This window comes from Aptenodytes patagonicus, chromosome 18, assembly GCF_965638725.1.
Source record: "Aptenodytes patagonicus chromosome 18, bAptPat1.pri.cur, whole genome shotgun sequence".
Lineage (NCBI taxonomy): Eukaryota > Metazoa > Chordata > Aves > Sphenisciformes > Spheniscidae > Aptenodytes > Aptenodytes patagonicus.
In genome coordinates, this window is record NC_134966.1 from 13060770 (window position 1) to 13077597 (window position 16828).

The 16828-nt window shown below is 47.7% G+C and overlaps 1 protein-coding gene across 2 annotated transcripts in view; it reads left to right on the top strand.

Annotated features, from left to right (window-relative positions):
- Nucleotides 1–200: 200 nt before the first annotated feature.
- Nucleotides 201–16828, top strand: part of LMX1B (LIM homeobox transcription factor 1 beta) — a 104684-nt gene continuing 88056 nt past the window's right edge. For both annotated transcript variants that reach the window (XM_076355173.1, XM_076355174.1), the window contains exons 1-2: nt 201–576; nt 914–1100. In XM_076355173.1, the coding sequence (XP_076211288.1) occupies nt 438–576; nt 914–1100 (326 nt within the window). In that variant the 5' untranslated portion in view covers nt 201–437. The remainder of the gene's footprint in view (nt 577–913; nt 1101–16828) is intronic.

Consider the following 16828-nt stretch of genomic DNA (forward strand, 5'->3'; position numbering starts at 1 on the left):
GCGGCTCCTCGGGACGCCGCATGGCACATGGGCTGCGGAGCGCCGGGGAAGCCCCGCCGCCCCGCCCGGCCCCGCCGCGCCGCTCCGCCCGGCCCGGCCCCGGGAGGGCCCTCCGCGGAGGGCGTGGGGCTCTGGCGCTGCCGGCGAGCAGGTGACACCGCGGGCTGCCCTGCGCCGTGTGCGCGGCATGTGCGCGCCCGTGTAGCGCGGGCTGCCCCCATGGGCAGCGGCGCTGGCTCTTCCCTCTGCCCCCCGTCTCTGGAAGTCCGGGCAGGAAACGCTCCTCATGTCTCCCAGATAAAAATAAAAGCGACTCCCTCCTCCCGGCCGCAGAGTGTCCCCGAGCTCGGCCAGACGCGGGGCTGAGCCGGCCCCGCCGCCCGGCAGCGCCTCTCCCCCGCCGCCCCGGAGCGCCGGGCAGCGCCGCCGCCCGCCCCATGGATATCGCAACAGGTCCCGAGTCCTTGGAAAGGTGCTTTACGCGGGGCCAGTCGGACTGCTCAAAGATGCTGGACGGTATTAAAATGGAAGACCACCCTCTGCGCTCGGGTCCGGCCACGTTAGGAGTGCTGCTGGGTGAGTTGCCGCTCGCTTCTCGGCCGCGCCAAAAGCGACCCCCGTGCTCTGCTCGGTGCCCGGGGCTGCGCTCCGGCGGGGCCCGGCCGGGCTGCTGCGGGCTGCGGCCGCCTCGCCCCGGGCTGCCGGCGGGCGCGGAGCTTTCTCACCGACGTTTGTGGGGCGCGGGCTCGGCGGCGGCCGTCAAGCTCGATGTCGCCGAGCTGCGGGGCGGGCCGGGCTGCGCCGCCCGCCGGCTGCCCCGGGGCCGGGGGAGCGGGGCCGGGGTCGGGTCGGGGGAGCGGGGCCGGGAGCGGGGCCGGGGCAGGCTCTTCACGCCGCCGTCTGCCGTTCGCAGGTTCGGACTGCCAGCACCAGGCCGTCTGCGAGGGCTGCCAGCGGCCCATCTCGGACCGGTTTCTGATGCGGGTGAACGAGTCCTCCTGGCATGAGGAGTGCCTGCAGTGCGCGGCGTGTCAGCAAGCCCTCACCACCAGCTGCTACTTCCGGGACCGAAAGCTCTACTGCAAGCAGGACTACCAACAGTAAGGGCGCGCCGCGGCCGGCGGGGCTCGGCGGGCCCCGGCGCGGTGCCGCCGCCGGCGGGGGAGCACTGGCGGGGCGGCCCGGCCCGGCGGCGCGCTGCGGGCTCGGAGCGTGTTTCCGAGCGGGCCGCCGCCCAGAGCCTGGCGGAGCGGGGAGACGCCGCGCCGGGGCCCGCGGCTGTGCGGGTGGCGGCCCCGGCGAGCGGGGACTCCGGCGCCGGGCGGCGCGGCGGGCTGGGGGCGGGCGGCAGCGGGCGGGACTGGAGAAACTTTGAGCCACAGCGCCCGTCCCAAGCGGGGAGCTGCCCCCCGCCCCCGCGCTCCGCGGCGCTCGGACCCGCCGGGGTGCGGGACCATGCGGCGCCGTCGGAGGGGGGCGGCGGCGGGGCGGCCCGTTTCGGCTCTGCCCGGCTCGGCCCGGCTCTGCCCCGCTCGGCCCGGCCCGCCGCGGCTGTCGCCGCCCGGGCGGCGCGGGCAGCGCCGCGCTCGGAGCCGCCCCGCGGGGCCCTTCTGCCCGGGGCGAGCACGGTCCCGCCGCCGCCGGCAGCGCCGGAGCCGCGCCGGGAGCCCCGGGCAGCGGCCCGCGGCCAGCCCCGGCCGCGCCTGGTCGCTGACCTGCCCGCGGATCGGGGCGGCCGATGCAGGCTGCCCGGCGGCGGGGCCGGGGCGCCCGAGCGGAGCTCGGCGGGGCCGTCGGTGCGCTCCCGCGGGCCAGCCCGGTGAAGCCAGCCCGGGCGCGGGGCCGCCGCCGTCCCGCCGAGCCGCCGTCGGGCGCGGAGGGTGCGCGGGCGGCCGCGGCGATGCCCGCGGGGCCCAGCCGCAGGGTCTGGCGCCGGCCGCGCTTCCGCGGCCGGCCGCGGCAGGAGGAGCCCAGCGCTGGCTCCGTCCCTCCCGGCCCGGGCGCTGCCCGCGCTTTATTTTATTTAGGCTTTATCCCCAAATGTCAGGCTTTGTCGGGAGGCGGCCCCCCGCCGCGCCACGTCCCTGCGCGGAGATGGAGCCCCTGCCCCGCGCCGTGTTTGTCCTCCCCTGCAGAAGCCCACTTCATGCTTGTCACCGAAATTGAGGATCCTTTTTGTGCCGGGAGGGGGGCGAACATGGGCACTTCAATCACTAGGACATAATATGGCTCTGCTAGAAGTCTGGCAACAAACAAAGAACAACAACTATTGGTTTGCATCAACTTTTGTCAGGCATTCAGCAGGCTTCCAGAAAGGCCTGAAGTGGCTTAGTGGCAACAATGTGCATTTCATAGCTACAGCATGAAAATCCATCTCCATGGAAACTGGTAGTAAATGCTAACATGACATGCTGAGTATAAATATTGTTAGGGTTATAACTCTTGTATAAATGGCCCAGATAAATGTCCCCCTGTTTAGGAATTACAACAAAACGTGTTATTTCATACTGCAGCCCTCGCCAGCATGCTACCAGAGCGTCTTCCACGGGCCTGGGCGCTTCACATGAAAATAACCCGGAGCTTGCCTCCGCTGCGCCGCCGCGATCCTGCCCTCGCAGGGGCCGGGGCTTCAGCAGCATCTGTATTTTCTCATACCCCTGTGTAGGGAGCACATCCACGGACTTTGTCTATTACTTCTACACAAAATAAAACACCTCGTCGTAGCTATAGTTGTAGATGAGTGAAACTTCTGCCTCTGTGGGTAGTACTACCTTAGATATTTTTGTTAAATTAGGAAAGAATTTAGAATAGTCTTTAGGCTACCTAAAAAAGCATTATTTGGCAATGTAAATATTTACATTAATTACAAACAAATGTACCCTCCAAGTCCCATCTTTAGTTTCTGTAAAATAAAGGCTCATGCTTCGTGACTTAAAAAGCAAGATCGTAGACTATTGCTTTGTAAAAACAAAAATACTTTTCTGACTGAAAATAGAAATGTCACCGCTTCAGAACTTTCCGTATTATCAAAAGTGTCCAACTGTATAGGGGGGAAATGGGGTAACCAGGCTGACGAGCAATAAAAAGATATCAACATGTTAGCCTTTGTTGAATCCCAGCACCTAGTGTGACATTACATGGTAACCTGCTGTGTGTGCCCCTAAGGACTGACAGCCGCAGCAGCTCATGGAAAGGGGAGGGGAGACACGGTAAATCAAAATTTGGTTTGTCTGAAATTTTATTAGCCTGAAAGAGCAAACATGTGAAACTGCGCTGACATTGTTTGTGTGCTTTCCCTGTCTGCTGCCTTTTAGACTCAGAGAAATATTCTTTTATGATAGCTAAAGGATAAAAATAGCTATTCATACATGCAAGCAGTTCTCATGGGCTGTGCAATGCAGATGATCAGTTTTATCAGTAAGTGTGGAGGGAGGAGTGGAGCCATGAGCAAGTTGTGCAAGTCATCTCCAGCGTGTTGCTACAGCCATCATCCTGTGCTGTAACATACCGGGACGTAAAATGCCCATATGCTAAGTAAGCGTGCTTTGGAGTAGTGAGATGGAACGGTATCAGTACAGAGGAAGACCGGTATCAGTAAAATCAGATGCTTTTTGTTATCCTGAGTCCTATTTACAGATCTTGGGGGGGGGGGGGGGGGAGGGAGAATAAAGATTACTTAAATACCTTAGTTACTGAAATTTGCTTTAAATAGATTTTTCTGTACATAGTAATGTAATTTAAAGGTCAGATTTCTCCAGAACTCCCAGGACTATAATCAAGTGCTGTGTGTATATCTTTGGAAAACTGGTGTCTCGTCTTTCTAATGAAAGCAAGCTTCTGATGGGTCAGATATCAGACCTTAAACCTTTCACTGGGTCAGGAATGATCACTGCCCATCCTTGGATGAGGGCATTTCACGTTAGGGGGAAGGGTGAAAACTTTTTTTTAAATAAAAGTGTTGGCTGTTTGAAGCTACCCCTATGCTTGGAATGTTAGAATAAATCCTGGGGGAGATGGATTAGTGGCCCAAGCACAGTTTGAAGTAGTCAGAGGTGCCTGATAAGTGTAATTTGTCACAAAAATATCATCAGTACATCAGTGGGACTAGTGGGACAAGCTATGTATGTATTTTAGACTCTTTTAATACAAGAGATTCAACAAACGTTTGTACGAGTGCATCCTGATCTTTTGATTTAATGCAAAGTACTTATTTTGCTAAAATTTAAGATTTTGGGGGTCACAGATACATTTGATTGCAAGGTTTTTAAGGGGGGGAAAAAAAAAAGTAGTACAATGGCACCAGGGAGGCTGACTCTCACAAGCCCAAGTCAAACAGAATCTCTTTGATTTTAATGAGAGCTTTGCCAAATTGCAGGATTGTTGCACATTCGGAACCTTGCACTTACACTTTTTTTCTTTAAAAGAAGTTTTCTTTCTGACGAACTGAAGCCTTCAGAATGAATGTTTATCAACGAGGGGGGGGGGTTGCAGTAGTTATATTCCGGTTCTTTGCTTAAATGAATTTATTTATTGTACCACTCATAACAGTGCTTCCTGCTATAAAACATTAATAATTATAAATATTACATTTCTTTCCCATTTGTAGATTTAAATTTTTTTGTGATTGTGCTTTTCTGGTTTGTTTTTATCTCACTACTTAGTGTTACATAACGATTTGCCCTAGTTATTGCTGATATTAAAAAAAGATGCTATGAAAAATAACCGTTTCAGGTTACATATTTCATATGTAAGAAATGCGTATAATTTCTAGAAAGATCCATATTCCTGTTCTAGCTTTGGAAATAAAGGCTGTAAAAGAGGTCATTTATTCAAGGGATAGGATAGCCAGCAATCACAGTTGCTATTTCATAATTTTTCATTAATGCATTCTAAGTTTTCCTTAGGGTGGGAAAGAGAAATATTTAGGATTTTGTTATATTCTTCAATATATGTCAGGCATTGTTCTAGCATCATTATTGGATGCTATTAAAAAAGACTTACTGTATACTTCTGGTATGTTTTTATGCTGCTCTTCATCTTTGAGTCCTTTCTTGTCAGTGACTGGGCTTATTTTTTATGTACAATCAGCACGGAGCAGCATGTACCTCGCAGAAAGGAAAGAAAATGCTGCGAAGCTTCGTTGCTGTAGGGAAATGTTACCCTCTCCAGATTTTGGAAATTCTTCCACATGAGTGTAATACTGAGGCTGATGTTTCCCAGTTCAGTTGTGTTTTGTATTCAAAATGAGACAAAAGCTTCCTATTAGTAAATGTCTCTTATTTTTGTGAATGTTATTTTTCTTCCAGAGGGAGCGAGCGCATGTCTGTTCTGAGCGCAGGCTGTGGAATGTAGGCAGGATCCATGGTACAAGAGGTGACTTGAGCTCCCAGATTCTGCTACATGCAGAATGGGTAATAACTGTTCGCTAACAGGAAGATTTTATTTGTTTTCAGTTTTACTTTTTTTTTTTTTTAACTGAGGAGCACCAGACGTGTCATTATGCTCATCAGTGCAATCGTTCGTCATGTGAACTCGGCAAAATTGTGTAGGGCAGTGGTATCCCCCTCCGTTTCGTTTGCCTGTCGTGTCAGACTGGCACTAGTCCTTGTGCGTGTGTCATTAGGAAATAGCGTAAAAACTGATTGAAACTTAGAGATGAGGAGTAGCCTAAGCACATGCCCAGGACATGGAGTAATGATTAAAGTTATGTCATCCACTAAAAATGCTTTTAAAAGTCACTGAAATACTCTGGCATTTTTGCTGAAAATCCAACCAGCCCTGCACTATCAGACACATCAGCGCGATTAAAAATTCTCTGTACGATCAGGCTTTCGTAGCACCTCGAAACAATTCCAAAAGTGGGAGCGTTGAGGAAATGTAGCTGTTATTTCTGCCGATGACGTCAGCAGAGTAGCCGCGATCGGGCAGAGCCCCCGCAGGTCCCCCCTGTGTCAGCAGGAATTCATCTCTGCAGCGCGTAGGGGGGCTGCGGGGCAGATAACGGCACGGGCATTGGGACGGCACCGGCCGGGCAGGGCCAGCCGTGAGCCTAGAGCTGGTTAGGAGTTAGGCTGAGTAAATACTAGCGGGCATCTGGAATGGAACGTGTTTAGAGAATTTGGGGAGACATTTTGGTTTTCTGCTACAATCATTGTAACCTTATTGGACAAAATAATTGCAATGGTAATACGTAATTTGCACTAATCCATGGTAGAAAATGATAGGGAGGATCTTTTTGCAGTGTAGGCAATATGCAATTAGATTAATAAGAGGATAATTTATAATGCTTAACTACTAACCTGAGAAAAAATAACCAATAGATATGAAATACACCGCAAACATTTCTTCACCAAAATAGGTAACAAACGGGAACATTTTGTATTCTGTTTAGAAATCACGTCTATTATTTTTTGGCCTAAACTTTTGAACTAGTTCGAAGACATACATCACACCTTTTCAACTATCAATAATATATCATGATAAAATAGCTGGATTATAATGTCTCTTCTTAGACTAATTATGTTATTAGTGTATTTCGGTTGTAAATGTATACCTCTCTTGCTTGCCCCCGTTGTGGAACAACCCATAAAGCATGGTACATCTTAAAATGCTTGCTACGCTGGTGAACTTGAAAGGTGGGCGCATTTTTAGTAACAACGAGAGGCTGCTTAATTTAGTCAGATAGTTGGGAAGAAACATTCAGGAGAAAAAGGAGTATGCTTTTTGTAATGCAGCGGTGATTTTTATTTTTCATTCCAGACAAAATTTAAATTTATACTAAATCTGCTACTCCTTGTTGTAACAGGAATTGATTTCATTTTATTTAGTATCTCCTTCTCCTGGAATGAACAGTACAGCAGATATAGTAAACTATTGGGCGAGGGCTTGAGTTCCCTCCATGCTCAGTGTGCAAGTCAGTGGGAGGTTTCTGTGCACGAGAAAAGCGGACGGGGCCCTCCCTGGATGTAATGAAACACACGCTGAAAGCCACCGCGCTGGCTGCCCTGCGCTGGGGAGCGAGGGGTGTGTGCATTTGGGCACACAGACACACGCGCGTACACCTCCCAACCTGGCACACATACGCAGAGAAGCCCACGGACGTCTGTCTGCTGACGTGCTCAGTGGGGTAATCTGGGGGGAGAGAGAGGGATTAGTAAAATACTTCATTTTTCTTATCGTTGCTAGGCTAAGAGCAGGCAAGAACATTTTATGGCTGTTTGGTTTGCACAGTACTCCTTGCGCTGTTCAGTTCTTGTGGCAGTTTTGGAAGAATGTGGTGTGTAAATATAAGAGTAAGATTTCGTGATAATATTAGAAAGGGATTTTCTACTGCTTGGGCTGGCTTGGACCATGTCACGAGTTGCATAAAATGCAGATTCACAAAAAGGCTGTGAATTTTAAACCCCAGCGAGATGGAAAAAGACTGTTACAGTATCCTCTAGAAAGGGTGTACTAGGTCAAACGACGTACTTGCAGAAAAAACAGGGATAAATGCTTCTCTTTGCCTACATTTTTTTGCCCGCATGATATGTCGTGTTATTGCTCGAGTGAAGTAAGAAAGCAAGCTGGTAAATAAATAAAACTGTGAAGTGAATTGTACAGTAATCTCCAGTAAAGGTAAACAAACCGGGTATTGCTCTTGGATGGTTTAGTGTGGTAGAAAGGTTTTTTTGGCATGATTTGGGGATGATTGCGTTACTCACGAGGCAAAGATTGACTCATAATGAAATGACAGTTTCTTGTTCATTACAAAATATAAAACTCCACATTTGTTCTGAAACAAAGAATAAGGTTAGTTATAAGTATGTGACGTGAACCTTGACAGCTGAGTCTCTAGCAGCCAAATAATGAAATTAGAGGAGTTACTTTGGATTTAGATGGGTGCAATTAAGAATAGAAATTTCTGTTCTTCAAGTGAATTGGAATAAATGTATCAAGCGGGCAGGGAATGATTATCGAATATACACCTTGTGGACTATGTAATTGTGGTATGCTATTATCTAAAGCTATGAATTAAAACTGATTTTTGTTTGATAAAAAAGTATTAGAATTTTTTTAGAAAGCAGAGGTGTTTTCTGAGTTAAGGTATTTTTTAAAATGTAACAGGGAGATAAGATTATTTTGCTACAGTGGGAGCTTTAACAGCGCTGGTAGCATTTAGGGAAGGAGACACCACTTTTCTCCATTAGTAACTAAGTAAAAAAAATACGTGAACAACTTCATATCTAATTTAAAATAAATGTTGAAAGTAAAGCTAGACTTCTGAGTTTGAGAATGGAGACCATAAGAGAGAAAAATATGACAATGCTTGTAAGGTAAAATGAGCTTTTACATGTAATGCTTTTTGGTGTTTATAACATGTATGCTAATATAGATCTAAATCTTGCATGCCTCGTTCAGGCAAATTATTCACTGTTTCTAGATGCCTCTTTAAATTCAACATAAAATCCAGGCGGAGCTTTGACCTTTTTTTTTTTTTTTTTTTTTTTTTTTAAATACTAACCTTACATTTACTTTATGTTCCTGGACTTGCTTTGGCTAAACTGGTATTCCTCAAATGAAATACTGTCTTACTCTTGTTTTACTTTTTGGTATGTCTGCAATTGCTTTGAACATATCTTGACAAACTTGTCCAATCGCTATGACTAACGCAGTCACCGAGACCAGAGCCAGCCCCTGGCACCAGCGGGTGCTATGAGAAGTAAGGGCGAGTTACTGCTGTGAGAGGGATGTGAGGACTGGATGGGGACTTCTGTTTTCTGGACCTGAACAGACTGTTCTCAAAACGGCCATTTTGCAAAATAGGCTCTGGTTGTTGCCAAACAAGTTACTGATAACACATATTTTCTCCTTTTATATGACTGACACATACACAGAATGTATGTGTTGCCATTGCCCTTTATTGGATGCTAAATATACCTTATAAGTAGAAAGCACCATGTGTGGCATATTATGCAATTTTAATGCAGATTATGTAGAAGCAAAACCCTTAAAATGAAGTATCTTGTCTGCAACATTAAGTATCCACTGTCTCGATAAGGTAAAACATTCAGATCAGTATTATCAGAGGAACCCAGGATCTGTTACACCAACTTTTGCGATGAGATGGAAATCTAGCAGCCCAGCTAAACCTACCTGCGTGCTTCTCATCGCGATGCTCATACAGAACCGGGGTATTTTACTCACCTTTCAAAAACTATTTGCCCGTGGGCAACTGAACAAGCAGACATTTGCGAGATTGTATTACAGTAAAGGAATCGTTAATATGATTAATTCCAGTTTGTTATTTTGTTGGTTTTGAAATTTTGCAGTCATCTTCTTTATAGATACAGCAGAACTGCCAAGGCACAAATTGATTAAATGCCCTTAATATCAATATAAACAAGGAATAACGTATTTCTTGGGAACTTTACAAGGGTTTATACTCTGATGCTCCTGTAACAAGCCAGTACATTTGCAGAGAGCACTTGTCGTGGAGGTCATTTGCTTTGCTTCCAAAACATAGTATTTTTTTTAATATGCACAAAATTTTCCTTTGCAAATGTTGACATGAACTTGTGAACATGCAATTCCTATTGACTTCAATGAGAGCCATCCTCGCTCATCAAAGGATAGAATTTGGCTCTTGATTTTACTGCAATCAGTGTATTATTTATAATGTACAAGAGCGCACGTGCACTCTCCCAGTAAGAGCTAATGGAATTTATGTGCACATGCTGAGGACCAAATCCTCCTGGTAGCTGTTAGGAAGTTTACTTTCATGTGTTTGTTCCTTCTTGTAACCTGAATCGCCATTCACTGATTACAAAAACAAAACAAAACAAAGAATAGTAGTCTACATCAATAACATTTTTTTGCAGTTGTTACTTTTATTATAGGTTTTTATTATGATAGGAAGCAAGCAAATTTGAATTTGCAGAAAAAATTGCTAATACTGTTTTAAAGCATTTCTAATTACAGCCACTGGTTACTTGTTGTTCTCTCAGACTGATGGAAACACCATTGCTTCTTACAGTAGTTTCTCCTTACAAATTGAGCACTGGTGCATTCCTTGTGTATTAGTGAGAAAGCACATTTGTTACAGAATGTGGATGTGGATGGTATGACTGGGGATAGCATTTGCTCTCCGGAGGTGGGGCTCGGCAGAGCACTGGGCACCGCTGCCTGCCACAGCTGGAGCTGGGGTCACTGGGAGCTCCGCGGGACTGGACCCTTGGGCTGCAGCATGATATCTGCCAAAACTCATTAGTGAGAAAGGTTACAGTTCTCTTTAATATCCACTCCACAGAACAGTTGTTTTCAACCTGTGGGATCCTATCCTTTGACATAATCAGCTCGCCTACAGCTAGCATATTTCTGCCACCTGATAGAGCTATTCCTGCAACTTCCCAATGGAAACGGCTTCTCTGGTTTCTCATTTTCTCTCTTACGTCACAACTTTAGTCCAGTTTTATGGGGGGGCGATGCGGGTGCGCTTGGTGAAGTTTCTTTTGATAATGCATGTGGAATGAGACAAGTATTTAGTTCTGTATCGTACAAAGAGGTTTATTAGCAAATCACAATAAAGCACTGTAGGAAATCATGAAACTAAGATGAAAAATGCAAACCAAAACACTGAAATGACCGCAGAAGAGGCAAGCTACCTTCGGTTAGGGGGAAGCTTTGGTACAATAAAGTCCAGCTGTACGTGACAGTCTGGTAGCCCCAGCACTATTCATAAACATTCAGGATCTTCTGCAGACATTTCTTTGTAGTTGATGATCTGTGCCAAGCCATCTCTAGTGCAGCAGCTCTTCAGCTATTTACTCTAGTGGTGCTGTGCCCTTGGTTCTGTGGTAGATCTTGGCTGGGAGCAAGCCAGCCTGCCCAGCTCGTGAGCCTCATCATGAGCTTTTCAGATGGTCAGGAGCCACAGGAGAGGTACTGGGTGCTGCAGGGAGCTGTGGGAAGGTGGTGAGCAGGGGGGAGCAAGGGATGACCCAGCTCCCAGGGTCCCACTGTGGCCGCACGGGCTGGAGCTGGCCAGGCACACAGCCCCGTTTCCACCTCGGTTACTTCTTCCAGCAGCTGGGAATCCAGGTTACCTGGTCCGTCCTCCCTACCAGGTGAGTGACGTGTTCAGGATATTGGAGCTGTGCTGGCGCTGCTCGTGAGCTCGCATGGATCAAAAGCCACGGGCTGGCTCTTCCTGGCTGTGGTGGGTGAGCGGGAGCTAGCGTGTGGCAGGTGAGCTGGGGTTCCCTGCGTGTGTGGGATGGGATCACGCAGGTTACCTGTTCAGGTGGGTCTGCCCGGGCATCAAGAGGTTTGCATTTCTGACTTTCAGGAAAGAAAGAGCTGATCCTGCCTCCACCTTCCCCCTGCTATTAATAATCATGGTTTGCAGACCGAGTATCCACTCCGTGAGGGTTTGTATGTACATGCAGGCTTGAGTCAGTACCTATCTGTTAATTTTAGAGAGTAATCTTCAGATTATCAGTGCGTGCAGCGGGCTGCGAGTGCTCGCAGAGGTTGGCAGCACGTTCCTCTTGCAGCAGTCACCAGTGCTGGGAACACTCCCTGCACGGAGGGGCTGACGCTGCTAGTTCTTGGGCCCCATCAGGGGCCTGAGCTGGCAAATCCTCGCTCCCAGGGCTCCCATGAGTAATGCCACTGAAGCCAATTGCCCTGGCGTGCAGTGGCTTGCAGTGTCATGCAAGGTCAGTTTACTTACCTGACAGCAAGTGTCTAGAGAGAACTCAGGGGAGCCGCTCGCTGAAGTTTTTGGGGATGGGGCTCTTCATAGGTGAAACCCACCCTAAATAGAAGTCGCAGTTTAACATTGTGAGTTGTCTTCTCAGTTGGATCTTGGCATGGGCTTCATCTGATGACAAGAAAAGTTTCATGTGTGGAGCGTAACCCTATGGGTCAGCTCCCACTCACACTAGAGTTGATGAGGAAAGTCTGGTGGGGCCCTATATGAACGTTAGTACCAGCAGTGAGGCTTTAGAAATCCCTTTCCTTCAGTAAGCATTCTGACAAAACCAAGCATGTGCTCCTCACTCTGCTGGTGGCTCTGTGGTCCTCTGCAAGCCACTTGGCTTATGACTGCACTGGAGAAATGCAAATACGGTATTTCGAGTGCTTCCCATTTACCTTCTGATCATTAATAATTAGGGTCCAGAGTGAGAAAGGAAGAGGGACGAGAGAGAAGGAAAGGAACAGTGAGCAAGACCTACCTCTCTGTAGAGGTCAACGCAAAGCCAGTCTGCCCTAAGCCCCAGTGAATGAGTTTTGCATATTGTGTGCAGTTCTCTTGAAATCTTTAGAGAAAACTTTTTTCTGAAGTTATTCAATTGATACTAATTTTATTACGCGTCAGTCTGGTTTTTGTTACATGCGAACAATCACACAGACTCAGCATCCCTACTTTGTAACAGTGGCAGAGGTGATGAAGGAAGACTCAGTGAAATTCAGGGGGCCGAAGCCATACAGAGAAAGCCCCCCAAGCTATCCTGCTGGTAGGATTTGTGTTTGCACCTGGGAAGGGAGAAGTGCAGAGGATTGCTCTCATCCCTGCAGGTGAGGGTGCAGACCCTGCTGTGGTGGGCAGCAGGGAACCTGGTACCATCTCGCATTGCTGGGGCTCAGCGGCAGCTGCTGTCAGACGTCCCTGGCACACGCTGCGGTGAGAGGACTGGAGAGACCCTGTGTGCGCCTGTGGAGCTCAGGTTCAATGTCCTGTGCAACCCGTCCACCTGACACTGTCCCAGCCCCGTGTGGCAAGGCGGCGGCTCTAAGCTCTGCTGCTGCCGTAGTGCCCTTTTCCAGCTCTCCCCTTGCGGAAAGGAGAGGGTGGGAGCATGGGTGGCAGCACCCACCCTGCCATCGCTGCGGGCAGGTGTGTGCATCTGCTGGAGGCTCATGTTGTGCTGGCCGGTGTCGGGCGGATCCTGCCCGGCGCCCGCAGGCTCCGGCTGGGCAAGGGTCTGCCCTGCGGTTGGAGTTGTGCAGCTGGCAAGCATGGGCTCTGGTACCGTCGCCCACTGGTGCCGAGAGCTGGCTGGGAAGCCTTGCTGTAGTGTCAGTGCCTCTGCCCGCGCGGGGCTGGGAGAGGAAGTACTGACAGCCTCAGCCGCCTGGATTTTCATAGCCTGGTTCTCCCTGAGGTCTAGGGAGGACGAGCTCCCCTGTTCTGGGCATCGCTTTGCCCCAGGGGCGATGCTGCTCTTCTAAGGATTCCCTTGTCAGCCAAACATGCCGAAGCGTTGCAATATCTGGATACTTTCTCACTTTTATTTATTTACACACACAAGTGAGAAATTATTTACTTCATTACTTCATTTACCAACATTTTCCCAAGCTGCAAGGAAGCTGTCCACACATTCTGCCTTTGCAAGTCGTGAATGGGTGACAGTAACAATGTTGTAGCCATGTGCTGTTTGTGTTTATTGCAGCATTTGTATGAGCGCTGATGCTCGCAGCAGATATTACAATGTCCTGCGTGTGCCTTTTGGCTTGTGTGTGTGTAAAAAGAAAAGCAACGCTCTGTTTTTTTACAGATGGGACACAGTGATGGGAGTACTTGTAGTACAAAAACCAGGTTATTGTTAAGAGCAATTTATGAAATGTTGCAAAAGTACAAATGGAGTAAAGCTATCTGAGGGAATAAATGGCATGTGAAAAGTTGCAGCGATACTATCTCTACTTGGTATCGTTGGTTTGAACCTGCCAGGCTTGGTGGTTGGAGCTGCAACAAACAAGTGATTCAGCTGATGGGAGTAGAAAGCGTTACAACTGACAGCTGCTTTGTTAATGTAGGAACAGGCGGAATCCCACTGCTGGGGGGATCCCCCGCTGCAGCCACTGCACCCTGGTTGCTCCTGGCTGTCGCAGCCCTGGCAGGAGCTGCTGTGGGAGAGTGTTGCACGGAGGAGGCAGAGTTTGTATTTCAGCGGCAGCTTTCCATCGTGTCCTGTGCCAGGGGCTGTGGGGGCACGTGCGGCCTTTGCAGGGTCCCTGAACTCCTGAGTGGGTGTCCTGAGCCGGAGGGAGCAGGCGGTGCTCTGGGGGTGTGTAGCTTCTGCTAGCTCGGCCCTTAAGAGTTGTGCTGCCTCGGCCTCACTACCCATGCCCAGGCCAGTTCCCCAGCATGGTTTTGTGGGTGTGGAATAAATTAGCCTTGGTGGCGCCTGCATTAATTTTATGTGGGAGAATCCCCAGAGATTCCAGGGCAATTAACAGGGAGAGCAGCCTTGCCCAGTGTGGCGTCCTCCCCGTCCAGCCGCTGATCCCCACGGAGGAGATGGGAGGACTCAGTGAAGCAGTGCTGGCACTCCGGCAGTGCCCGCTCCCTGCGGCCGCCCACCTGCAGCATCCCTTGCGGCGGAGGCCAGAGCAGGGTGGTCCATGGTCCTGCGAGCAACCGAGCTCCACGGTCGGCCCAAGGTGATGGGACTGAGTGCCAGGCGGTAGCAGAGCTCGGTGTGCTGATCCGTGTCTTACAGAAAAGGTTGGAAAACAAGGCAAGCAAGCTGTCTCCATTTCATACATGTCCTATGAATATTGGTTGTCTAGCATAATTGAAGCCTGTTCCATTTGTGGCTTTTTTCTTACTTAAAAATTCAGCTCATATTTTGGCAGGGGACTGTCTGAGAGCGTAGCGGATACATTCAATGACAGGAGCTATAACATTCAATTTGTTGGATGCCACAATTAAACCTCAGCTTTTTCACCCAGCCATCTGAAAGCCAATTGCGAGTTGTCACTCAAGCAAAAATACATACAAACAAGGGCAGTACATAGCCCCGGATCCTAACAATGTGATTTTCATCACCTTACCAGTCTTTGGGGAGTCTTCAGCTTCCATCTGGAAGTACCTTCAACCCTTTCCAGCTACGGATCTTGAAATAGCTAGAACAGAGAGAAAACCAAAATTACATGGAGTTTATTGCCATTTCAGAAGGAAAAAAGTGTTTGAAAAAGTTTATTCAGGAAGCCAGGGGAAGTTAAGTGGGAGACATTTGCCATTTCATCAGTCTGTTGGTGATAGCCATTCATGTCATAAATGGCTTGTGTCATTTGATGCCAAAAATAACACAATTTTCCTCCCCAAAGGCCTATAGGGTTTTTTTGCAATAAATGTTTATTTGTTAATAATATACTTTAAACAGCCCAGTCTTGACCTCAAGTCTCCAAAAGAATCCATCTTCTCTCTGAAAAATCCTACAAAGTTTGTGTAATTTTTTCTGGGAAGGTGTAATTGATGGCGCAGTGAAGGGTAGTGTGTTTGCTTTAACTACTGCAGCTGCGTGGATTAACTGTTTATAAGGGCCTACTGTGCTTTGAATGGCTACTTTCTTAGATTTCAAGCTTTAGCTGACAGTACTTCCTAATGGTTTCTTGGATTTGCTTAAGTTTGGTCAGTAAAAATAAATTTCTGCGTTTAGCTCACCCATTGTTCTTTCCTCATTGCTGTTTTGAAAGCTTTTAAACATTCATTTGTAGGAGTTCGGTTTCATTGATTAGCCTATGCGGTGCAACATTTCACATGGAGGTGACCAGGACAACTACCTGACAGAGTGGAGCGGGGGGCTGATCTTGTTCCACATCTCATGTTGATTTCAGAAAAAATGTAAGAGAAATTTGGGTGCATAGCAAATAACATGTATGCCAATATTTTTGACAGGCTTTCTCAATTTAGTAATTGGAGTTTCTAGAGTCTAACACAGAACTGGCAGGTATGAAATATGTGTGATTAAATATTTGAAAACGTAATGAAGTATTTTGTAAATATGCATAATATAGAAACTGTTGTTTTGAGAGAAAATAGTAAGTCAGGTAGTTAATTTATAATATGTTGCACTGTTTTGAAATTGCCTTCCCAAAAGCTGGAGTTAGATTTCCACTGGCAAAGCGTTTGTGGAATGCCAGTGACGTGATCAGCAGCCTGGTAATGTAACAATTGTATTTTCACTAAACCACCAACTACCGCTGATTTAACCAATGTTAAATCACATTTTTCAGCTGCTTTTGTTCTGCCATCAACCCCACTGATCCTTCTCTCTCATGATTTTTCATGTGTACTTTTACTAAAAAAGCAAAGTATTAAGACATCTGTCAGAATTTTTTTGTTAGTCCTTAAATGAAAACGTGGTTTTCTTGAAGAACTCGTAGAGGACTTATTTTCTTTAAGATCATCTGAGTTATGGGAGAGAATTACACATGTAATTTCTTGAAGCATTTCAGCTTAGAGTGCTCGTTTGTTCTCAGTCAGACAGGCACTTGGATAAAATAAGGAACAGTATGTGTAAAATGAATGGAATTCATTTTTTCTTTAAACATTTCACATTTGTGGAGCTAAATTATTTTGATAATATGCACACTCAGGTACTTTGTGTGAAACTTACTTTAGTGGGACTCTGGCACTAAATGGCACTAGTTGTTTACTGAGAATATGTTTCTAGTTTATTAATTGTGACAATTATATGATGCTTTAAAATATGTATTTTGAGAAGCATAGCTTCTAGCTTGGGCTGTGATCCTGCACATGAATAAGGTGGTTAATTTTACTCAGTCTCTTCAGTAGCTGTTTACAAGGTAAAGTTACATGCACAACTGGGTGAAGAACTGGGGGCCTTAGGGTAACTAAACTGCATGGCGAACGCTCATTTACTTCCCAGAGGCATTTTCTTGGGCAATCTGGGCCATAGTAACCTGAGCAACTCTCCTCTTCTGTACTGGCAAAGACTTGGCTAATCTTTGTGTCCATTTTGGTTTTTGCAGGACAAACTTCTTGACCTTCAATTTAGCCTTTGTTGGATCAGTCCTGTTAAAGCAAGATCACATT